The sequence below is a fragment of the Pan paniscus genome, chromosome 19, assembly GCF_029289425.2.
Source record: "Pan paniscus chromosome 19, NHGRI_mPanPan1-v2.0_pri, whole genome shotgun sequence".
Lineage (NCBI taxonomy): Eukaryota > Metazoa > Chordata > Mammalia > Primates > Hominidae > Pan > Pan paniscus.
Window position 1 is genome coordinate 97669612 of NC_073268.2, and position 23622 is coordinate 97693233.

The 23622-nt window shown below is 62.5% G+C and overlaps 1 protein-coding gene and 1 long non-coding RNA gene across 6 annotated transcripts in view; one reads left to right on the forward strand and one right to left on the reverse strand.

Moving 5' to 3' along the window:
* The window catches only part of BAIAP2 (BAR/IMD domain containing adaptor protein 2), an 81318-nt gene that overhangs the window by 55281 nt on the left and 2415 nt on the right, over positions 1 to 23622 (forward strand). For 3 of the 5 annotated variants that reach the window (XM_034943079.2, XM_063599482.1, XM_057300339.1), the window contains 7 exons: positions 9536 to 9688; positions 13105 to 13326; positions 13507 to 13708; positions 14114 to 14315; positions 15560 to 15628; positions 16231 to 16393; positions 17979 to 18013. In XM_034943079.2, the coding sequence (XP_034798970.1) occupies positions 9536 to 9688; positions 13105 to 13326; positions 13507 to 13708; positions 14114 to 14315; positions 15560 to 15628; positions 16231 to 16393; positions 17979 to 18013 (1046 nt within the window). Of the gene's footprint in view, positions 1 to 9535; positions 9689 to 13104; positions 13327 to 13506; positions 13709 to 14113; positions 14316 to 15559; positions 15629 to 16230; positions 16394 to 17978; positions 18014 to 18471; positions 20017 to 20413; positions 20512 to 23622 lie in introns of those variants that run through there. The other 2 variants (XM_034943081.3, XM_063599481.1) reach the window with 2 other exon arrangements.
* Positions 19981 to 23474, reverse strand: LOC129394473 (uncharacterized). The gene is made up of 2 exons (XR_008621763.2): positions 22171 to 23474; positions 19981 to 21591 (listed from the first exon to the last, which is right to left on the reverse strand). It is a non-coding gene; the product is annotated as an uncharacterized LOC129394473 (long non-coding RNA).

Below are 23622 nucleotides of genomic sequence, written 5' to 3' on the forward strand. Positions count from 1 at the left end.
GCCGACATCAACCTTCTCATGGCACCTGCGTGGAGGCTCTCCTGGACGGACCTCCGCCTCTGCTTCTCCCCATCCAACTCCTTCCTCTGTTAATGGGAGACGGGGCTTCAACTCTTAACCACACAGGTGTTTTATTTTTGTGATTTTTCCCAAGTCACCGAGTTCCTTCAGGAAGGGCTAGCTCTCATTTCTCCTGCGTCCCACTTGGTGCCAAGCACAAGCTGGTCACGCAGCAGATAGCTAGTAAGTGCTGAGTGGTTTTGAAACAACATTTTGGGGTGGGAAACAGAGGGAGCCACACCCCGGTGTGCTTTCTGCTCCCCAGTGGCCAGGCCTCGGAGCCGTCAGCATCCCCAGCCCCACATCTGAGTTTGAGGGGGTGGGGCACTTGGTATGTGGCTGCGTACGCGCCCCCCGAGCTGCGGGGAGGCTGCGGCCACCATCCTGGGGTGAGTGCCATGTGGCTGCTTGGCTGGGATGTGCTGCCGGCCTCGCTGCTCCAGGCCCCTTGCCCCACCCGGGGCTGTTCCTGCTGGTTCCCATTGCCTTTGCAAACCCAGCCAGCGGGCTCTGTGGGACCTCTACTTTAGGGTGTGGCCGCTGGGGGCCCAGCTGTTGCATGTCCTCTTCACTTCTGAAGAGAGGAAGCACCCTGGGCTGGGGAACTGGGCTGGCTGGCCCCACCTACTCAGGTGCAGCCCCGCCCCTCCAGTGCATTCCACCGCCCTCACTTGTGTGGACCCGCCCCTACTTGTGTGCCCCGACTTGTGTGGTGCAGGAGGCCCCGCCCTTGCTTGTGTGGCCCCACCCCTTGGTGCAGGAGGCCCCGTCCCTCCAGTGCACCCCACCCCCATTTATGTGGCCCCACCCCACTCCACCCCAGAGGCCTCCTAGCTGTCTCTAACTCCTGGCTTGCCTGGCGGGGTCTACTGTCCTGGGGCCTAGGTTGTCAGCGAAGTCCTGCTGGTTGCAGGGAAAGGGCCTGCTGGAAGTACTCTTGGGGGAAGCAGAGACCTCTTCACCGGCCTCTCCATTCCTAAAGCGGTTGGTTGCTTCCCAGCTGTTCTACAGACCAGCCCAGCAGCTGCACCCCACGCTGGGGGCAGCCCGGGGGTGTCTACGCAGAGAGTATAGTTCACGGTGCCCCCTTGAGATCCCTGCCTCGGTCCCTGGACCTGCCTGCCCCCAGCTCTTCTAGCTGCCTCCAGTGTGTGCCCTGTGGGGTCACTGGCGACCATAGCAGTTGTCCCCAGTCCTGAAGACCCTGAGAGAGGCAGGTGTGCCCACACGTCGTTGGAGTGCAGGGCAGGAGTCTGGCCCATTCGGGCTCCTGGGGCTGCTTTCTTGAGCGGGCAGGAGGGGGCCGCCGGACTGCCAGAAGTGGAAGTGACCCCACGCAAGGGTGGCCTGAAGCCAGTGTCCAGCCAGGGGCGTGTGTAGCAGAGAAGCAGATGCCTCCCTGCAGTTCCCAAGCTGCCCCTGCCACAGAGGCCTTTCTCTTGGAGACCCTTTAGTGCCTCTGGGGTCTCTGGCCCTGCATGTCCCTCACCTGGCAGCCTAGAGCTGGCCGGGGCCTGGCTGGTGGTGCAGCCGTGTGGGCGGTGCACGCAGGTGGAGGCTGTTTAGGGAGCTCCATGGGCTGAACGGGCGCCCCCGTCCACAGGGCCCCCCACCTCAGCTGCCACTGATGAAGGGGAGGTGGTGACTGGTGCCTGACTCTGGTCTTTGGGGGTGTAGCGTGCTGTGTCATTGTCAGATGTGAGTTCCCTCAGCGACCCAAGAGCTGGGTGTCTCGAAGTGATTGCCGGGGTCTCCAGTGGGCTCAGAAACCTGGCGCCAGCTGCACCCCACCTGAGCTGCATGTGTGCGGAGCGCCAGGCTCCTGGGAGCTGTGAGGCTGCCGGGCAGCGAGGCTGGGCCCATGGCACCTGTGAGGGGCAGATTCATGCTCCAGGGTGCCCACGAGGCCCCCGATGCACACTGCCCGCCTTCACTGCCAGGCTCATCGTGTGGCAGCAGCCAGGCCTTCAGCCTGAGCGGAAACAGGGACACACCACACCAGGCCCTGGGGGCAGAGGTGGGGCTGCAGGGAGGGGTGGGCATGAGGTTGGCCAGGCCCTGCCCCAGAGAGGCAGGCAGAGTGGGTTTCACTGTCTGCCTGCCAGGGTGCCCTTGAGCGGGGCTGGGCCGGGGGGGCCTCCTGTTGTTCAAGAACTGCTTGTAATTGAGATGGTGTTTTGGGATTTCCATGAAAAGAAGTAATTTTAGTTATAGGTCAGGGCACTGGAGTTAGGAAGCATTTGGGGCGTTTGTTAACTAGGACGAGAGAGCTTTACGTAAGGGGGCACGGCCTGGAGCACCGCCCTGACGGCCTTGGGCAGCGGCACGTTCACTCCCCAGGACTGTGGTCGTTGCCACATTTGCTGGGCCAGGTGCTGACAGACGTGCCCGTCCGCCTGGAGGGAATGTTCTCCACACCACGCGGGGCACGGTGGACACGCTGGGGCAGGGGACACCTTCTCTGTGGGTTTATCAGTGTGTCCGCGGGGCGTGGTCACAGCCTGGTCCAGCTCCTCCTTAGAACAGAGGGGTGTGGCCATGTCCACAGGGCCCGGAATGGGGCTGAGAGCAGAGCCCAGCCTGTGCCCACCCCTAGGGGGCAGGGAGCAGGGCCCGGGGGACGTGTCCACATGCCCCATCCTGCATCTGGAACCCAGGGTGGGAGGCGAGTGGCCCACCCACTCCCTGGGCTGGGCTGTGGGCACGAGGACCTGAGTGTGGGGAGGGAGCCCCGGCCCACTGGATGCAACTTGTCCTTCCTAACCCATGTGCACTGAGGGTGGGGCAGCGAGACCCAAGCAGTGTTGGGGCCTCAAAAGTCAGTGCTCGGGCTGGGAGTGGTGTGGGGCAGGCCAGGCCCCTGCTCAGAATCGCACTGGGCATGGGCTCGACTTGCTGGCCCTGGGACGACCCTGCTCAGCCAGCTCTGGAGGCTTCCTCAGCGGCCTGAAACTCCTGTTGCAGAGGAGGGTAGCACTGCCCTGTCCACTCACCACCTCCTGGGGCTTTTCTGGACAGAGATGCCCGGGGCTACAAGGAGAGCCAGGGTTTCTGCTGGGTCACCTTCCCCTGTTCCCTTTCTGAGATGATGGGGGAGGAGGGAGGTGAGGCAGGTGCAGCCCTCGCTGGCCGGTCGTGAGTGAGGAGGGAGAGATGGCCCCGCATTCCTGGGGATGCTGCCTCCCAGAGACCAAGGGGGCTCCGTAGCACCGGCAGGATCATCGTGGGGGTCCTGGGAAGCGGCACTGGTGCTCTGCTGACTGTAATGCAGGGGGGCTGGTGGGGGGCATTGGTGCCCCCAGGATCCCCCCTCCGGCTGCCCCCCATCTCTGGGTGTGCGAGGCCTATAGCCTGGATTGAGGTCTGAGAAAGGGGAGAGATGCGTGCTATTTAAAGGGGTGTATAATTAACACAGCAGAGACAGAGCACCCTCGTTCAGATCTTCAGAGAAGATAATAGCAGGGCCGGTGATCGCCAGCGTGGAGTCTGGCGACGTGCAGGGGGGTGTGAAGCCCATCCTCATTTTCACAAAGCTCTTCAGGCTAAGGCTGTGGACAACCCCTCCCCCCCACCACCCCCGTGAGGACAGCTGTGTGGCCATGTTTCTCTGGAGTAACATCTCTGAGGGGTCCTGACCAGGAAAAACAGGAGTGTGAGGAGCCAGGAGCCACGGAGCCCTCTCAGGGCTTCTGCATCCGCAGCTGACACAGGGACCCTCAGTGTCCCCGGGGCCAGGGCAGCCAGGGGTCGGGCACTCTGCTTCCCCAAGCCTCAGGGCTGGGCCACTCGAACATCTTAGCCCCCACTTCTCCTGCATCTTGCCACCCCTTTGCTGGCTCTTGGGGACAGCTTGGCCTGTGATCCTCTAGGCTGTTTTGTGTGTCTAGCCCACTGGCGTGGACAGAAGCGACTTGCTGTCTCCTGTGCCCGTGGGCATGTGCTCACCAGACTGTCCATCCCAATACCAAGCTGTGGGTCTGTTGGGACCTGTTGTTCCTGGGCACCCCTTGCCAATCTGCTGAAAGCTCTGGGCCTTTTTCCCAGGAAAATGGGGACCCTCAGGGCTCATGGATCCCTGATCCTGCCAAAGTGGCACTGTTCCCTTCCTGAGGATCTTCCTGTAATGCCTTCCTTGGGGAGCGGAATGACCAGCTCTTCCACCTGCCACCGGGGCCAGAGGGTGCGGCTTACCCTCTGCTCAGCCCAGCCCGGGTCTTGCTCAGAGCACGTGTGTTCAGCGTGAGATTTAAGGGTCCTCCTGTCTCCTTTTAACCACCTGCCATGCTGCCCTCCCTCCTCTGCCTGGGTACCGTGCCCATCAGCCCGGGAGGCCTGGTCAGTGGGTTTTAGAGCAGCCACTGGCTGCAGCCTGCAGGTGGCCAGTGACCATGTGCTACTTGGGGCACCTGATTCTCACCCCACACACCACAGCTGACCGGTCCGCAGCCGCATCCTTTCGAGTAAGTGTTACCCATGGTGACAGCTGAAGGCCAAAAATTACGTTCTCATTCATGTGCTGCAGGGGACCTGGGGGGCCGCATGGGATTTTTAAAGAACGTGGGAAAGCTGCAGCAGCCGTGGCGGATGAGGTAAACCAAAGCCGCCTTGGTTTTTTCTGGAATGCCCCTCCCCCACTGTGAGTCACCGCATGCTGCGGAGAGGAGAGATGTGTTCTGATCACTTTTGTCTTCTCTGATCACGGGGCTGTTCAGCCCAGGGTGACTAAGTGGGAGCATTCTGTGGGTCTTAAATGCTTTCAGCTGGGTGTTTCCATAGTGCTGTCGCCATGGCACCCAGCTAAGCACGCAGCCGGTGGCTCAGCGGCGGGCGGGGACTGGAGGGGGCCAGCCACTGGGACTGCCTGCCCATGGGGCAGATGCAGGGCCGTTGTAAATGGCCGGCTGCCAGGTTGGAGGTACAGACCAGGCCGTGCTCTGTCCCCTGCACTTTCCACACAGCTCGGACGTGCCCCGTATAGGACAGCAGGTCACAGTTGGCCGGGCCCTGCAGTGCTGGCCGCCACCTCCCCTCCTCCCCATCCCCGCACCGGCCCCTTGCGTGGTGAAGCTCCTGCCTGGCCTAGATTTCCAGGATCTGCCCTGTACAGTCGTGGTCTCTCTGTATGAGCAGTCAGTGTCCTGGAACAGCAGGTGAGGAGAGGCAGCTGTCATTCCTAGACAGAGTGGCAGCCGCATGTCACGCGCTGACTCAGGCTCTGCCATAGCCAGATGCTCATGTGGGGGCTCCGAGGCAGGAGGTGTCAGCTCCCGCCGTCCCTCGGGGGCTGGCCATCCCTGCCTTGCTGCTCTGGGAACATCTCTCCTCCCTGTCCCCAGGATCTGGAGGGGCCCCGCCAGAGCACCGTGCAGCCGTACTTTCTGTCTCTCCCCCGACTTCCCCTGGGTTTCTCTTGTGACCTGTGTGCCACTCCCAGCCATTTACGGGGCTCCTTTGAGTAAGTGGAAGACTTAAAAATAAAACACCAACTCTCTTCCTGGCCAGGGAGGCTGCCGTACCCTGCTAATGAGGCCAGTACCCCTCGCTGTACTCTCCCCTGGGGAACTGAGCATGAGCGTGAGAAAGTACCGTAGCCTAAAAACCCAGAAACCGCCTGTAGGGTGGGCAACCGGAGCGGCTCCAGGGGCCTTAGTTTGGAAGGTGCCGTTCTCAGGGTGAGGAGACCCAGGGGGCCCTGCAGCCTAGTTTACGCTGCTGTCCTGGGGTGACCGCTCCAAGCAGCACCTTCTCTTCCCCCGAGTCCTATTTGGACAGCAACCCGTGTGGAGGCCGTGGCTCTGGGCAGCCCCCTGGGCCTGCCTTTTCTCAGTGCCTCAGTTTCTTTTGCCAGGCGTCGGATCTCCTGCTGAGTGCTCTCTGGCCCTGAGCTCTCTGCCCACCATGCTTTCCGGGCCGGCCACCGCTGGAAAAGTCCCCAGGGAGGGCACAGAATCCTCATGATGGGGTGCGTTGGGGGTTTCTCTGTGGAACCTCACACACATTCCTGAGGCTGCCCCACTTAAGGGGTTCTGGGCACCGAATAGCTCCCTCCAAAGCAGGCACCCCCATCACAGGCCACTCAGAGCCTGGAGGCGCACCCCAGCATCCCTGGCAGTTCCCTGCGGGAGGAGCGGGCAGGACCCTGCAGGCGGCCTTGGAACAGGCCTGGGTGTTGGTCTGAGTGGTGTTGCAGGGGCATGGGTGGGTGCTCATCTCCAGGCCCCTCTTTGTGCACAAGCCCACCTGTTTCTCGGAGCACACCCTCTCCACCCAGTCCCTTTGATCCTGAAGGTCGGGAAAGGAGTCCAGCAGCCAGGCTGAGGCTGGAGCACAGCGGGCTCAGGTGTCCTCCTCCATGGCTGCAGTATGTGGCGTCCTGGCCACGGCCATCACGCCCTCCCCAGGCCCCAGGGTACCCCTGAATCTGGCTGTCGCACTCTGCCCCTTCCTGGAGAAGGAGCCTCAGAGGTCACTGGAGGTTCTTGGGAGCAGGAGCAGGAAGCCCTGGTAGGTGCATGTTGCATAACCAGAGGAAAAGTACTTCGCGCTCCAGCTGTGGAGGAGGAGGAGGTGGAGGAGGAGGCAGCGGCAGTCGGGGTGGCGGCAGAGGCCTCAGCATGGAGCAGAGCTTGCTGGAAAGTCTGCTTAAGGTTGCCTTGCAGGGCCTCTCACCTGTGATCAAACTTCTTACTTCCCAAATGCTATCTCAGGTCCCCTTTAGGTGACCCTGTGGCCAGGCCCTACAGCGCCTCTGGAGGGTCAAGGCCTACTGGGGATAGGAGTAGCAAGCCCATTGTTTTGAGGGGCAGGTGGGGTTTAGTGTGGGAAAGCAAGGTGGGCTGCAAGGGCAGGGGAGCACCGGGCTCCGTGTTGGGGGATGTGGCTGGGCAGGCTCTGGCCTTGGGGACAGCATGGTCTGCTCACACTGGCCAGCAGGCAGAGCCAGTGCCCAGTGGTAGTGCTGGGGCCGACCCACACCCTGCCAGGCTGGTTCTCACCCCTGTAGTGGAGGCTTGCGGGGGTAGGCAGCCAGGGAACAGGCTGCTCCGCTCCCCTCCCCGCCGCCCACCCGGCCCGGCACTGCCCACCCACGCTGAGTCAGAGCTGTAGGCCAGAGCTGTAGGCGGGGCGGCCGCGAGGCTGAGTCAGGCGGGGGAGGCCGCCCCCTTGCGGAGGCCGCATCTTCTTAAGAGCCGATTCTGAACTGACCACTCCTTGACAGGCAATCCCGGTAGACAGGGGGTCTGAGTCCTGCTGTGGAGGGTCTGCCTGAGGCCGGTAGGGGCTCAGCCCAAGGCAGGTAGGCACGGGAGGAGAGGCGAGACAGAGGAGAGCTGGAAAGACCTTCCTGGCAGAGGAGAAGCTGGCTCCCTGCTGAAGCAGCTAGCCTCCTGCGGCCACCCAGGAGGGGCCTGGGTGTGTCCCTGGGGACAGGGTCTGTGCCTCGGGTGCTCCTCCCTTGCCCTCACCAGCCACCCACAGCCTCATCAGTGTTTTGGGATGGAAAGTTTCCAGCCTACAAAACCGGAGAGCCATTGACATCCAGGGTCCCAGGTGAGCCCTCCCACTGTCGGGCTGGGGTTCTGGAATCGGGAACCCCGGGTGCCGGGTGTCAGCTGTGCCATAGGGCTGTGGTGTCACGCGCTACCCCAGACCTCAGGCACATGATCCGCCAGCTGGGGTCATGGAGGGGCCGGCGGGGGGTGGGGAGGCATGCTCCTCCCAGAGGGACAGAGGCAGAGAGCCCTGGGGTTTGGAACTGTCACTTCCACCTACAGCCCTGTTGGTCAGGTGAGTCATACAACAAGCCCTGCACCCATGGGCAGGCTGGGAGGTGCCTCTGCCCAGGATGGGAGCACAGTCCGGGGCCTGGGAGGCAGCGGCCGCCCTGAGCTTCTTCCCCACTCTCTCCCCCAAACTCCCCCTCTCCAGTTTCCTCCCGAGGCTCACGTTGGAGAGGCCTGGGCTCAGCTACAGTTTCTTGGTCTGGCTTTGCTTGCACTGCTTCTTTTAAAGTTTTTTTTTTAATTGTGATAAAATACACGTAACTAATACAGTTGACCACGGTAACCATCTTTAAGTGCACAGTTCAGCGGCATTAGTGCATTCATGGGGTTGTGCGATCACCACCACCATCCATCTCCAGAACTTTCCATCTTCCCAAACTGAAGCTCTAGTACCCTCCGTCCTGGTGTGTTCAGAATCAGTAGCTGGATCTGGAAGCTCTGTCAGGTTGAGACTCAGTTTTCCTTTTGGGGAAATCATTTTGGCCGGAGCAGCTTCTGTCGTCTTTGCTGGAACCCTTTCTGGGCCGACTGTGTGTCCACCAAGAAGCACAGAGTGGCCAAGACGTGACAGCCGCCATGGTCAGAGCCAGGGCCACAGCCGCAAGGGCTGCCGAGCAGCTGACCGCCGGGTCAGGGTGGGGACTGCCTGCTGGCTGCCATGGTTCTAGGGTCTGGCTTGACTACCTGTCTTTCCTGTGCCCAAGAGCACCTGCCAGGGCTGAGGGGGTTTCCAAAGCTTCTGCGTTTGTCTGGGACACATTCTCCCATTCCCCCCATCCCACGGGGACACCCAGGTGGGCACTCAGGCAGCTCCAAGGTGGAAGGGCAGCAATCAGGCCTACTCCTCGTTCCTGGTTCTGTGCTGGCCCCTCACCTGGGCACACCGTGTTCCGAAAGGCGTGACCTGTGGATCTGATCTTGCTGTCCCCGTGGACGCTGGTCTTGCTTTCTGGGCTCCCAGTCTCCGCTCGGTGACCTCTTGTCTGATCCTCCCCACGAACTTCCTTCTCACGTTCTCCCTTGGTGCACGCTTATCCGGAAACCAGGCAGCCAGGTGTCTTAGCGCCCCGCTCCCCGTCATTCAGAGCCGGAGCCGGGTGGGAGAGGAGATGAGGTGCACCCAGAGTCCCCTCTGCAGCAGAGGGCTTCCCTGGGGTCCTTGGCCAGTGTCCTGGGATCCAGCTCTCCTGCCTTTCGTGCTGGGGCTGAGATGGCTGAGATGGAGGGGCCCTGGAGGCAGAGGCACAGGTGAGAGTGCTCCAGGCAACAGGGGAAGGACCAAGAAGCTGTCCTGGGGCCAATGGAGCTGGGGCGCATCCACACCCAGGCTTCTGTGCCTTGGCCACAGGGAGGTGCACGCGACCCCACCCCACAGCAGGAGCCCTGAGATGAGGCTGGCCCCCTGCCAGAGCCTCCTGCTGGAGGCAGGACCTTCCACTCACCCAGAGTGGTCCCGGGGCAGGGAAGCCTTCTGGGGATGTGGCCATCGGGCGTCTCCTGAGTGGTCCCAGGGCAGCTGAAGCCTCCTGGGGGTGCGGTTGTCTCCTGAGTGGCCGCAGATGCTGTTTTGTTTCCAGCTGCTCTGCGTGAATGAGACGTGTCCTTTGACTGAGTCCGTGGGGCTGCCCCAAACCGGTCCTGACAGGCGTCCTTCCATCGCTGGCTGAGCCTTTCTTCCTTTCCCTCCACAGTACATCGACGCCATCAGCAACAAGCAGGGCGAGCTGGAGAATTACGTGTCCGACGGCTACAAGACCGCACTGACAGAGGAGCGCAGGCGCTTCTGCTTCCTGGTGGAGAAGCAGTGCGCCGTGGCCAAGAACTCCGCGGCCTACCACTCCAAGGTGAGGCGGCTGGGAGCTGCGCTGTGCCGGCGCTGGGCCTTGCTGGCAGAAATGACCCAGGCCCCTGCCCCAGCCCCGTGAACACACCGGGGCGGTGTCCAGGCTGGAACTCTCGTTTATTTCGGGTTTTCTTGGGGGTGAAGAATTACCAGGTCACAGGGTGCAGGCATTTTGAAGACTCACATTAGAAATTGCCACCTGCAACCAGGGAGAGTCTGATGGGCTTTCAAGGCCTTGTAGAACATTCTTCTAGAATGTTCTTGGCTCTTCTGCCACAGCCATGTCCTGGGGAGGTGCAGGCTGACGCCAGGCAGGGGACGGTCATGCTCTGTGCTGGGTGCCGGAGTCCCGGTGGGGCCCCTGGTGGGTGGCCTCTGTGTCCTCACTTGCTCTTCCTGTGGCCCCTCTACCCACAGTCCTGGGGTACAGCCTCTGGGCTCATGGCTCTGCTCACCCGAGGTGCTGAGGACCCCCAGCCCCCCAAGACCACTGTGCCACTGGGCCCCTAGGCCACCCAAGACAACCGTGACACTGGCCCCAGGTCCAGCAGCTGCCATAGTTCGGCTGTCGTATGTGGACCTGCCACCCCTCACCCAACCCAAACCTGCCCTATCTCTTTGCTTCCTGGGCAGCCAGGGGCCCTGCCTGGCTCTCAGGTGGCCTCCCCAGTCCCTCCCACGCTGCTCCAGAGTGGCCTCCCTGGGACTCAAACCTGGTCACAGGGTCCTCCCCTGGCTCCCAGGCTCTTGGTGACCTGTGCCTCTACCACCTCTGCCTGCACCCCTGAGCCACTGTGGTCCCAGGGGGGGCCTTGGGTGGTGGCCACATGCTGCTGCCCTCGTGACCTCTGAGAGACCCCTCTGCCCGTTGTCTGTTGAGGGCCCCTCCTTGGGCCGGTAGACTCTTGGCCCTGTGTTTCCCGCTAGGCGTCCCCCGGCACAGTCCTGCGGCCCTGTGTCTCCTGCTAGGCGTCCCCCGGCACAGTCCTGCGGCCCTGTGTCTCCCGCTAGGTGTCCCCCGGCACAGTCCTGCGGCCCTGTGTCTCCCACTAGGCGTCCCCCGGCACAGTCCTGCAGCCCTGTGTCTCCCACTAGGCGTCCCCCGGCACAGTCCTGCAGCCCTGTGTTTCCGGCATCCCCAGCCTTGTCGTTCCTTGTCGGGGAATCCCGCCCTGGGATCCGCCGTGTCCCAGGACCAAGCCTGGCCTTGCTGAACCAGGAGCGAGTTCCTCAGGGACGGGCTGCAGCAGCCCCCTCCATGGATATCCTGAGCCCCGATGTGAGCAAGGGGATCCCCTCCTAGGAGGCTGACTTAGCCCCCAGAGCAGGCAAGGCCCAGAGGCCAGACTCCCCACTGGGAACAGGCAGGGCCAGCAGGTCCCTGTTCACCCATAGTCCATGGGTAGGAGTTGGGATGGGGTCACATGTGTCCCCTGGAGCATTCTGGAACATTTCAAGAGTTTCAAAGATGTAGTTCCAGAGCCAAGCCCACCAGGGAGGCCCTGGTCTTGTCTTTCTAAAATAAAGGGTCACAGGGATCCACGGGGTATACCTTGACACTTGTTCCCCCCACCCACCACACACTCATGTATGTGCGCGTGCGTGCGCGCGCACACACACACACACACACACACACGTGATACAGAACCAGTGCTCCAGTCCCCACAGCCTGGGGACAGCCAGGAGACAAGTGCTCCTCCCTCCCTGGAGAGGCCCCTCCTGCCAGCCTGGGCCTGCTGGGCACTGTGGGCAGGTGCAGGCAAGGACAGCAGCAGCACCTTTGATCCCTGGAGGCAACCTCGCTGCTGAAGGACTCAGCGGTGACAGGCTGTGCTGCCACAGCTGCCAGGCAGGGAGCGCTGTGGAGCGCAGGCCTCCCGCCTGCTAGACCCAGGATAGTGGCGGGCGTCTGCGCCCTCTGGCGGGGGCCAGGCCCCATGACAGGGCCAGGGAGTGAGAGCGGGGCTGTCAGTGGCTGGGGTGCTGCCTGCAGGGATGGAGGGCGGGGAAGCTGGGCTGCTTGCCACAGGTCTCCCAGGAGGGGTTGCGGGATGTGCCTGTGGTGGCAGCAGCTGACCTCCTGGGCTCGTGGGCCCCCGGGCGTGTGTGGAAGAGGCCTGTGTCCCACAGACCCACTTAGAGACGAGCCTCTGGGCTGGGGGCCAGGGTGTGAGGGCAGCCTCCCAGGGCAGTTCATAGTAGCTCCCTGGTGCTTGGGTTTGGGCCTGCCTCGGGGCTCTCAGGGTGCGGGGGTGACGCTGGCTCGTGGCCGCTGTGTCAGGGCCATGCCGCTGCGAGGTCGGTGTCCCCCGGCCGTCTGCCCTAGTGCTGGTCCCTGCTGGCCTCTCCGCGCCACCCAAGACTCACTCCTCTACCACTGATCTCAGCCAGGGCTCGGCAGACGTTCTGAATGGCCACAAAGTTTGTGCTTTTGGCTCTGTGGGCCATGCCGTCTCCAGCTCTGTTACTGCAATGTGAGGGCAGCCATGAATGAATGATTCACAAATTGATGCACAGCTGTGTTCCAATAAAACTTTATTTACAAAACAGGAAGTCAGCCCTCGGGCTGTGGTTTGCCGACCCCTGGTCTGAGCCAGCAGCAGAGGGGTAGGGGTGGCGTGGGGAGGACTTGCTCAGAATGGCTGTTGTCCAGTATCCTCCGTGGGTCCCCAGCATGGGTGCCCAGCCACGTGTAGAAGGGAACGGGGATGAGTGGGGGGAGCAGTGAAAGCCGGAGAGGCCCCCAGAGGTGCCAGAGACATAGCAGTTCTGGCCCACAGCTTAAGGGTCTGGGGGTCCCGGGAATCCAGGCCCTGCAGCCTGCTTAGGCCAAATGGCCAGGAGGGGCAGGGGCTACTTGATTAGCTCCCAGGACTCAGGCCTGGCCGGCTCCCAGTCCCAGAACCTTTCTCCACGCCTGTGGCTTCCTCCTCCTTTGTCCCCACTGTGCTCAGCTGGTCTATGTCCAGCAGGCTGCAGAGTACGCCCGAGGGAGCGCGGGCTCTTGGGCCCAAGGGCAGTGGTTGGAGCAGTGAGCCTCAGTGTGTCCCCCGGCCACCTGGGGCGCCTTCCTGGCACTTTGGGGTTTGCCCACCGGAGTTTGACCTTGTGCCTCCCTGTCCATTCCTCCTTCCTCCAGGCCCTGATGGGCCCCGCGGGCGTTGAGCCTGGATTTGCTCTCATCCCTGGAGGTCCCCCGACTGCATGGCTTGTGGTCCATCCCAGGCCCTTTTCCGGCAGCCGCTTCTGTGGGTTGGGGTCAGAGGCTCACGGGTGGCCTGTCTCGCCGAGAGGTACCACCTGGTGAAGAGCAGCCTCCAGCCCCAGAGGGTGCTCAGGGAGGGCCCTCAGCACTGTGCCTGGCTGCAGGAGACTGAGCCGGCCCTGACCCCTCCCTTCCTGCTGCTTCCACTTCAGGGCAAGGAGCTGCTGGCGCAGAAGCTGCCGCTGTGGCAACAGGCCTGTGCCGACCCCAGCAAGATCCCGGAGCGCGCGGTGCAGCTCATGCAGCAGGTGGCCAGCAACGGCGCCACCCTCCCCAGCGCCCTGTCGGCCTCCAAGTCCAACCTGGTCATTTCGGACCCCATTCCGGGGGCCAAGCCCCTGCCGGTGCCCCCCGAGCTGGCACCGTTCGTGGGGGTGAGTCTGGCCTCTGGAAAGCTTCACGGGTGTGGGTGGGAGGGCAGCTTGTTGTCAGGGCGGGGGGCTGCCAGGGTGCAGAGTCCCGGGGCCCCTGCTGAGGAGGTGGAGGGTTCTCTTTCCCCCGGTCTTGCCCGGGGTGGGCTCCAGCAACAGCCTGCTCTGCCTGCTTCCCTGCAGCGGATGTCTGCCCAGGAGAGCACACCCATCATGAACGGCGTCGCAGGCCCGGATGGCGAGGACTACAGCCCGTGGGCTGACCGCAAGGCTGCCCAGCCCAAATCCCTGTCTCCTCCGCAGTCTCAGAGCAAGCTCAGCGACTCCTACTCCAACACACTCCCCGTGCGCAAGAGCGTGACCCCAAAAAACAGCTATGCCACCAGTAAGGGCTCCACTGGGGTGTTGGGCTGGGGTCCCTGGACGTGCCTCCCCAGACCCTACAGTCATGCCACACCCCTGAATAGGGGCCTGGGAGACCCTGAGGCTCACAGTTATGTGACCGTGTGTACCTACACGCATGTGGTACACACACGTGTGCCTGCCCAGCATCCAGCTCCCTCTTGTCAAGCCTCTGGTGCTCAGTGGGGGCATGAGTGGGGTACAGGGTTAGGCTCATGCAGGCAGCAGCCACTTGGGAGCAGGTAGCTGCTGCTGCGGAGAGCTTAGCCAGCCCACTTGCCCACCTGGGGCACAGGCGGCTGTGCTCTCAGCACCTCAACCAGACTCCCTGGGCTTTGCTGCCCCGCCAGCCAGGGGCAGTCCCCTTACCTGTCCCTTGTCCCAGCAGCCGAGAACAAGACTCTGCCTCGCTCGAGCTCCATGGCAGCCGGCCTGGAGCGCAATGGCCGCATGCGGGTGAAGGCCATCTTCTCCCACGCTGCTGGGGACAACAGCACCCTCCTGAGCTTCAAGGAGGGTGACCTCATTACCCTGCTGGTGCCTGAGGCCCGCGATGGCTGGCACTACGGAGAGAGTGAGAAGACCAAGATGTGAGTGTTTCTCGGGGGCGGGCTCCAGGCAGCCGCTGCCTTCAGCAAGTGTGTGGGGCAGCGACACTCAGGTGCACTGGGACCTTGTGTTTAGAGTGGCTGTGCAGGTTGCCGGTCCTCGCCATAGAAGACCTGGGCAGTGAGAGCAAGCGTGACTTGGGGTCTTCACCACCAACAGGCGTCTTCTCCCCTGGCAGGGGTCTTTGCCCCAACCACCTCCCTGCAGGGGTCTTCCCCTACAGGAGGGATCTCCCCCAATGGCAGGGATCTCCCCCAATGGCAGGGGTCTGCCCCCAGTGGCAGGGGTCTCCCCCAATGGCAGGGGTCTTTCCCCACGGCAGGGGTCTCCCCCCAATGGCTCGGGTCTCCCCCACATGGCTGTTGTCTTCCCCCATGGCTGGGGTCTTTCACCACAGAGTCTAGTGACCACCTTGCTCCATCGCCTCCCTGTGCCACTCAGATTGCCGCAGGGTGTGGCATCCCACACGTGTACACACTCAGCACGTCCAGCCGAAGCCCTGTGGCGGGCGTCAGTTTCCCGCAGTTTGCAGGTGCAGACCAGGGCTTGGCCATCCTGAGACCGCAGGCTTTCTGTGGCTTTCAGCTCTTCCACATGCCAGATGGGCTCTCCAGTTTGGAGTTCTAGAAGTCACCTATGGAGTCAGATGGGCCACACCTCCTCAGTTTACTGAATGCTGTTGCAGAGAGGCTGGGCCAGGGTGCCACCCTCGCTGGACCTGGGGGCTGCGTTCCCAGGGCTGTGTTTGTGCGGGTGTGTCTCTTGGCAAGATGGGAAAAGGCCCTGACATTTGTGCCTTCCTAAGCTTGGCCTTGCAGCCATCACTCCGAGGAGGGGGCCGAGGGCAGGGGGTCTCCCAGGAGGCTGCTCCATCTTTGTTCCAGTGGCCACTCCAATCTTGGTGCCATCCGTGGCTTAGCGTGACACTGGGGCTGCGAGGCAGGAGCGACTGCTCTGCCCGGGCTCTGGGGCCTTGCAGTTGGGTCTGGTGGGGCCGGCAGCTCCCACCAGGTTGAGGACAGCCCGGGCCACCTTGCCCTTGAGGCTGAGCCCACAGTGGGAGCGGGCTGCGGTCTTTGTCTCCCTGGAGCACTGTCTCTGTTGCTCCAGAGACAGCTGCGCAGCCATGCTGGGGAGCTAGAGGGACTTGTGCTTGGATGGTGGTCGGTGGGGGATGGGGAGCCTTTGGGCTGAGCGTGGCTCTTACCTGGGGCCTCTCTTCCAGGCGGGGCTGGTTTCCCTTCTCCTATACCCGGGTCTTGGACAGCGACGGCAGTGACAGGCTGCACATGAGGTGAGCGCTGGGCCCAACAGGAGTGTAAGATCCCCAGCTTGGGAGAGGGGCTGTGATGACACCAGGTCCCTGGGCTTGGATTGCTCGGCTGGGCTTCCGGCTCCTTGTCTGCTACCGCAGGGCCATCCCCAGTGGCCCTGAGAGCTGTACGCTTGAGGCCTTCAGGGTGGAGGCATGGTGGTGCCCTGTGCAGTGGGGCCCGAGAGCCCTGGGGACACCAGTGCAGGCAGCAGGTGCTATGGGGGCAGCTCCTGGGGGCCAGGTGTGCAAGGACCTGGCTGTCCCAGGTCCTCCAGGTTCTCCCAGCCTTCAGAGAATCACAGCTGAAAGCAGGGTACGTGGCTACTGGGAGGGTCAGGGGTTGCTGTGGCAGCCCAGCCCCTCTGGAGTCCTCCCGGCTTAGCTTCATGGCCAGGAGGAGGGAGGGAGGGAGGCCAGACTGGCCCGGCCCATGGTCCCCAGGGCTGCCACCTTGGCCTGAGAGCAGCCTCCCCGCATGTGGCGTGGGCTAGGTGAGGGCGGGCAGTCCAGGGAGCCACAGGGTTGTGGGGTGTTGGGGGCATCCGGCCTGCTGGGCCGCCTCTGAGTCCCTGTCCCTACAGCCTGCAGCAAGGGAAGAGCAGCAGCACGGGCAATCTCCTGGACAAGGACGACCTGGCCATCCCACCCCCCGATTACGGCGCCGCCTCCCGGGCCTTCCCCGCCCAGACGGCCAGCGGCTTCAAGCAGAGGCCCTACAGTGTGGCCGTGCCCGCCTTCTCCCAGGTCAGTGGGCGGGGCCGGGGCTGGGAGGGGCCCGCAGGTGGAAGAGTGGGCTCAGCCTGCAGTCCCCCGTTGGAGCCTCCGCTGAGGGGCGGGGCGCCTGGGGGTCTGGGTCTCTTTGGACAGCCCTGGGGTGAAGGCTGCGTGATTTGGGAATGTGTACACATCCCTGCTTCGGCCTCAGGCTGCCCGCCTCGCCCCAGCAGGCTCCCCGCCTCGCCCCAGCAGGCTCCCTGTGTCGGCATGCTGGGGCTGGGATCAGCCTGTCCCTCATGGTGCCCTCAGCCAGCCATGGGCAACTCACTGCTCTGTCCAAGGGGGCAGCGTCTGGGCTGGGAAGTGGCTGGCCTAGAGGTGGGCCTGGACACCGCCGCCTTTTGGGAGAGCCAGGGGGGCAGGATCTCTTCCGTGAGAACCACGGGGCTCCCTCAGTCACATCCATGAGATGGGAGTGCTTGCTGCTCAGCCCTGGCATGTGGCTGGACCCCTTCCAGTCAGTGTGACCCTGGATTTGGGCCATCTGGTGCCGGGAGGCCAGAGGTGGAGGATCAGGGCCTGGGTCCTAGGCCCTGGTGTGGGTCCTCGGAAACCCGGGATCGTGGCGGTCCTGGTATCTAGGCTGGGGCAGGGTGTGAGCGTGCATCGCAACTTGCCGGGTTCCAGCCCACTCCGTCCAGGGAGGCTCCTGGGGTTGGAGAGTTGGAGACCCCTGTCTGTCTGGGGCTCCTCAGCAAGAGGTCCAGTTTGTGGGATGTTGGCTGGGCTAGCAGCTTTGTTCCCGGGGCCGGTCTCCAGGGCTGGGCCTCAGGCAGTGAGTAGAGAGAAGAAGGGAACCCACCTTTTTCCGAGATAACAGGTAGCCTGGGTGACTATTCAGCTATTGACTCCCAAGTGAGGAGCCCCCAGATTGACAGCCTGAGCTGAGGCCGCAGGAGGCAACCTGGAGAGGTTTGGGCTCTGGGCCGTGGGTGTTCCACAGGTCAGCCTCTGGGGTGGGCTCAGTGCTGGGAGAGCCAAGGAGGGGTCTGCACCTGCCCTAGGCCCCGGGCCAGGCCATGCTGGCAGATAAAGGGCGCAGCCAGCCCCAGCGCCACACCTGGGCGCTCCTCCCAGGCAGTGTCACCCTCCCAGGGGCCGGGATGGTACATGTGACAAGTTTCCAGGAAACTGCAGCTGGGGTCTGGGTCTGGCTCCTACAAGCAGGCGGAGGAGTCCCAGGGGCCCGCCCAGGCATGGGTGAGGTGCTGCAGGTGCCCCGCGGGGGCCTCGGCTCCCTGGGGGCGGGAGGAGGGGTCTCAGGCGGCCAGTCTTGCATCTGTTTGGGAGTGTGCAGCAAGCACACAAATTCAGGTGGCCGCTGGCTGGAGGAGGTATCCCCATTAATTTGGGCAGTCATTACTTTACCACTGGGACCAGGGCTCCAGGCAGGTCTCTGAGTGCTGCGGCCAGGAGATGGGGGGCCTTCCAAAGGAACATGGTTTGAACCTTGTCCAGGCAGGATCACCATTTGTGGGTGTGTACAGGCAGCGGGTGGGGGTGACCACAGGCCCCATCACCCAGCCTGACATGTTTCTGCCTCTGCCCCCAGGGCCTGGATGACTATGGAGCGCGGTCCATGAGCAGGTAAGGGGACTTTCAGACCTGTCTTTGGGACTGTGGGTGGGTGTGAAGAGGCCGGGTGGGGCAGGTCCCTCTCCTAGGACCTGGGGCCACCTCTTCTTCCTTTAGGGCCCAGCCTGGCCCTTCACCCCTGTCAGAGCCGGGGACGTCCCTTAGGGCGTCCTGCTTTCTCCGAGTGACACGGGAACCCCCCGGGCCCTGCCCCTCTTTCATCGCATCTGGCCGGCCCCATCCATCCCTGTCAGGCAAGGTTGGGGAGGGTAGCTGAGGCTGGCATCCATGGCTGGGGCTGCAGCCTCCTCTGCCCCAATCTGTGCTCCGCCCTTGTCCTGGGTCTTCCTGGAGGGTCAGGAGGCCAACGGGAGCTGCTGAAAAGGGCATTGCTCGGTGCGGGCGGACTCGCCGCCTGTGGCTGGGCAGCGTCGTGCAGCCAGGCAGCCGTCCTGTGCTTTGTTTCACAGTGGCAGCGGCACGCTGGTGTCCACAGTGTGAGGACGCTGACCCCAGGCAGCCGCTGCTCTGAAGAGCTTCCGCGCCTTCCCCCTGGTCTCGTCCGTTTTCCTCCTCAGCTCTCGCTGGTTTGTTCTTGGGTTGTTTTTCTTTTCCACCTGCCCCTTGCCTTTTGGTTGGTGACCCCAGACTCTGTGATCCCCCAGGGTCCATGGTGCTGCTCCATCCGCCCCCCCCCCCGCCCCGTGTTTACGCGCCCCATCCTGTGTGTCCCAGCCTTTTGAGCAGAAACTGCCAGGCAGGACCTGCTGGGCCGTGCGGGGCACCCTCGGCCTCACCCTGCAGTGTCTGTGGCACTCACTGCTTTTCTAAGGCTCGCCGTGAGCCAGGTCTAAAGTTTGAAGAAAAAGAAAAATCTTAAAAAAAAAAAAAAAAAAAAAAAAATGAAAAACAGGAAAAAGGACTTTTTTTTTCCTGAAATACAAAAACTGATCTGCATGGACTCCGGTGTGCGCTGTTATCTCGCATCCGACTTCCCCGGTGCGATGGCCTCTGTCCGGACAGGGAAGGTGCTGGGGTACCTGGCCGCCCCGGCCCCTGTGGAGGGGTGCACAGAGAAAGGGGGCTCGTGCCAAGCTCGAGGGGCCTCCTGAGGAAGCCGGCCGCTCCTGTGAGGGAGGCCGGGCCCGGGCACCTGAGGGCTTCTCCCTCCGGACACTGCGGGCCAGGTGTACATAGAGCAGTGCGGCACGGTGGCCTCACCTCCTGTCGGGCACTGGCGGGAGCAAGGTCGGGGGCAGGCGCTGCCCAGCTGGCCGCACACGGACATTCCAAAGACCTCCAGAGACCACCCCACCCCCACATTCCTTTGACCAGCCTTGTGAGGGCATCGATGCTGCCCCGGGCTACCTGGCTGCTCCGGGCAGGGTGTGCGGGCCGGGCCCGGCTGGGGGAGGGCAGCTCTGGGCACGCCGCACCCACGCCCCCCACCTGGGGGAAACAGGCGGTTCCTGCCCGGTTCTTCCTAAACGCTCTCGTCTTTTTGTGTGTCTTGGTGACTTTAGAAACAAACACAGTGGACTCAGTGGCTACTGGTATTGTCTCTTCCCACACTGAACTCTGGGGAATTGAGTGCAGGGCACAGCCCGGCTCAGCCTGCCCGCTGGTGGGAGCCCCTGGGAAGCTGCGGCGCTCCTTTATCTGATGTGGTTTAGTAAAAGCCTCCCGCACACCTCCCCGTGGGCTGGGACGTGGCTGGTAGTGTTTGTGTGGGAAGCAGCTCAAGACGCGGACCGCGTGACATTAAGGAGAGCGCAAGGGCGGACTGGGCCCTGTGTAGAGACCCTTCCGCGCCGGCGTTCCCGCTCCGCTAAAGATTTCAAATCCAGGGGATTCCATGCTCAATGGATGAATGTAGACACAAAACAGCAACACTTGTATGAAGATGTAAAGTGCTGAACATATTTTTTTCCTGTTTCCTTTCCTTTTTTAAAAAATCTGAATTGTGCCCTGTACTGCAGTTACTTGTTTGAATAAAAGTTTTATTTATTGCACGAGTTGGGTATGGACCTCCTTCCGGTTCCCGGCGTGCGTCTTTGCCGTGGGGGCCCCGCCTTGTGCCCACCTCTGCCAGGTATTTTCTCGGCACTCAGTCACCTGCTAGATAACCTGGGCTTGCACACGGTGCTGGCCCCAGTGACAGTCACTCACTCTGCCCGGGCTCTGCGGGGGGCCGTCTGCAGCTGAGGCAGGCTCCTGGCTCCCTCCAGGCCCGCAAGTGAGGCAGGCTCCGCAGGCGCCGTCCAGGGAGAGCCAGAGCCCCAGCTGTGTGCCGACTCCGAGTGCTCCAGGGTTCTAGGTCTCCTGGCAGCTCGCCCGTGGTCCCCCCTCCTCTGCACCCCCGAGTCCTCAGACCCCATGCTGCCTCCAACTGAGCCTTGTGTTTCCTTGCAGCGCCGATGTGGAAGTGGCCAGATTCTGAGCCGCCTGACTAGAGTTAGTAAGTTGCCTGGCGTTCTCGTGCGGTCACTGGCCTCTCCAGTGGTTCTACACGGGCCCTCTGGCCTCAGTCACGCAGCCTGGATGGGGAGGGCCCGGCTGCATGGCGGGGCCAGGGGTCCACCGAGCCTGCCTCTTGCTCTGGGTGCTGGGCCTTCTCTACTGGGTCCCCTCCTTGGGTTCATGGTCTCTTTCTCCCCTCCCGGAAGCTTGTGGGCTCTGGCTGGCTGTGCCCGGGGCTCCTCTCACTGCTGGGTGTGGCTCTGGCCCTGACCTTCTGTGTGGTCCTCTCCTGCCCTGCTGGGCGCTTCAATTATAGTCAAAGGGTGACCCCGGCAAGCAGCTGCAGCCCGGGCCTTTCCCGCCTGACTCGCAGCGCCAGGTTGGGCTCCTTCAGGTGTGTGTGCCTTTGGGGCTGACAGCCTTGTGGGGACTGGAAGTCAGGGTCCTGGGGAGAACCCTGGGGAGCTCCATAGGCACTGGAGCCAGGTGTTGGGCCCACTGGGGACCGGGCTGTGCTGTTAGTCTGACCTTGTCTCTTCTGTCCCCAAAGCCCCACAACGTGGACCCAAGACACTGGCTCCATCCCTAGGGTGGATCTGCAGACCTGGAGGGCTGCTGGGTCCAGGTTTGAGCTGACGCTCACTCCGGGGACCACAGGGCCATTATGGGTCCAATTCCAGTGGGACTCTGGAGTCCGGGTCTGAGTCCATTTCCTCACGGGTTGAGTGGGCCACTCCCCTGGTGCCTGGTGTATATTTGGGATGTGCCAGGGTGTCCAGGAGCAGGCCCTCTGCCCTCATAGGGGGCCCTTGCCCACACCTTCCAATCGCCTACACCTGTGTCTGGGTGGGTCCTGCTTCCCACCACCCTTCCATCCCCAAGTTGCTAGGAGGGCGGCTCTGCAAAGCCAGTGCCTGCATCCTTCACAAAGGACGTTGGTCCCTGTGTCTCCCTGGTGGTCACAGCAGGCATCCTGGCCCATAGGCCCTGCATCCTTCACAAAGGACATTGGTCCCTGTGTCTCCCTGGTGGTCACAGCAGGCACCTGGCCCACGGGCAGCCAGGCCACAGGCAGATCATGGATCTGTCTTCTTTCACTGCCTTTCTGTTGTTGATTTTCGGCACAAATTCTGGAAGATTAGGTAGAAAAATGCTCCTGAACTTTGGGGACTGGATGGAGATGCTTTGGGTTGGCCCTGGCCACCACCTTGCCTTCCGCCTCCATCTTCCTCCCTCCGAGACACTGTTTCTGGGAGGCCTCCAGACCCCCCGACTCCCCCAGGTCCCTCTGAGCTGAGGGGGCTGAACTGCCCTCGCCTGGTGAGGCTTGGAAGGGGTGAAGGCTCAAAGATGAGGCTGGCACAGCCTCTGTCAGGGACCACGTCCCTTGGAGGGCAGAGACCCCGGGTGGCAGTGCCAGTGGGGCAGTGGTGCTCAGCCCCAGCACCACTCCACAGTGCCAGGGGCCAGTTTCCCGGCCACGCAGTCTGCCTGGTCTGACAACTCAGCTGGGATTGGGAGTGTCGAAAGCCACTTGCAGTTGGCCAAGAGACTCCCCAATCCCATTGCCACCCTGTCATGCCCCAGCTTTGGGCCCTGGGAAGGGGGCCTTGGAATGAGAGTGGAGGGGCGAGCACCCCTGGCCGCTGTCCATACTCGTCAGCGGAGGCCCAAGCGCCCACGCTGGACCCGATTCTAGAAGGGCCCACCTTCCGAAGACACGAAGAAACAGCTGACGCGAGAAGACAGAGAACAGGTGCTGTCCGCCCGGCTCTGGGTCTGGAGTCACCCAACTGGTCGAAATGCATTTGTGACGGCTCCGTTTCTTCTCGGAATCCTTCTGTTTCACATTCAAGTCATTGGTGAAGCTGCCGCTTGGCCGAGCGCCGTGGCCCACACCTGTAATCCCAGCACTTAGGGAGGCTGAGGCGAGAGGATCTCTTGAGCCCAGGGGTTCGAGATCAGCCTGGGCAACCTAGGGAGACCCCCATCTTGACAAAAAAAAAAGTTAAAAATTAGCCAGGCATGGTGGCACGCATCTGTAGTCCCAGCTTCTCAGGAGGCTGAGGTGGGAGGATTGATTGAGCCCAGAGGTGGAGGTTGCAGTGAGCTACAATTGCACCACTGCATTCCAGCCCGGAAGACAGAGCAAGACCCTGTCTCAAAATAATAATACAATTTAAAAATTAGAAAAGCCACCGGTCTCCCCTGCGGCCTTGCTTAGGGGCCTCTGAGGGGAGGCTCTCTGTGAGGAGACAGAGCCCAGGCCTCTGCATTCTGAGGCCAGCGCCCTGCCCGCCCAACAGCTCCCGCACACATGACACAGGCCCTCCTCAGGGTCCTCCGCTCTTGGACACGTCTGGTGACTTTCCTTTGCTGGCTGGAGAGGTGCTGGTGGTGTCATTGGGTAGTTCGTGGCAATCGCTGCCCAGGGCCATGTCCTGCAGGAGGTGGGGCCTGGCACGTGTCCTCCGGCAGGGACCAATGTCTGTGGCTTCCGTGTGGTGACCTTGCAGTGGCCTTGGGCTACAAACTTTGTCATATTCTATTGGCTCAGTTAGGCCCCCACTCAGCACAGCGAGCTCCCCGCCGGCCTCCTGGGCGCGTCTTTCCCAGACAGCCGGGGGGTGGGGGCCAGGGTGGGGGAAATAGGGATGCCCAGCCCCTCCTTGTGGGCCTGCTGTCCCAGCCAGCCTTGGGCTCTGGCCTGCGCTCTCCCCATCCCCGCCGACCCCCCTGCCCCCGTCAGGCTGAGATTGGACACAGCATTTGCAGCCCCAGCCCCAGCGTCCTCAGAGCCACCCAGTGTGGATGGTTCAGCACGCTCCACCTGGTCCCACTGTTCTGGGAGACAAGAAGAGAAAAATGCAGGTTAGAGAACAGGCCTGCACCAGTGGAGGGCTTCCTACCCCTGCAGCTCCCCGTGGGGTCCAGGCAAGCGATGTGCCTTTGCCACTGACTTTCTGATGAGAATCGGCTGTGATTCGGGGCAGGAGTGAGAACCACGCGGCTGCGCTGCCCTCGGCTGTGGTCTGGGCCAGATCTAGGACCCTTCTCTGGGAACCCACTTTTTTTTTTTTTTTTTTTTTTTGAGACAGGGTCTTACTCTGTCACCCAGGCTGGAGTGCAGTGGTGAGAACACAGCTCACTACTGCCTCGAC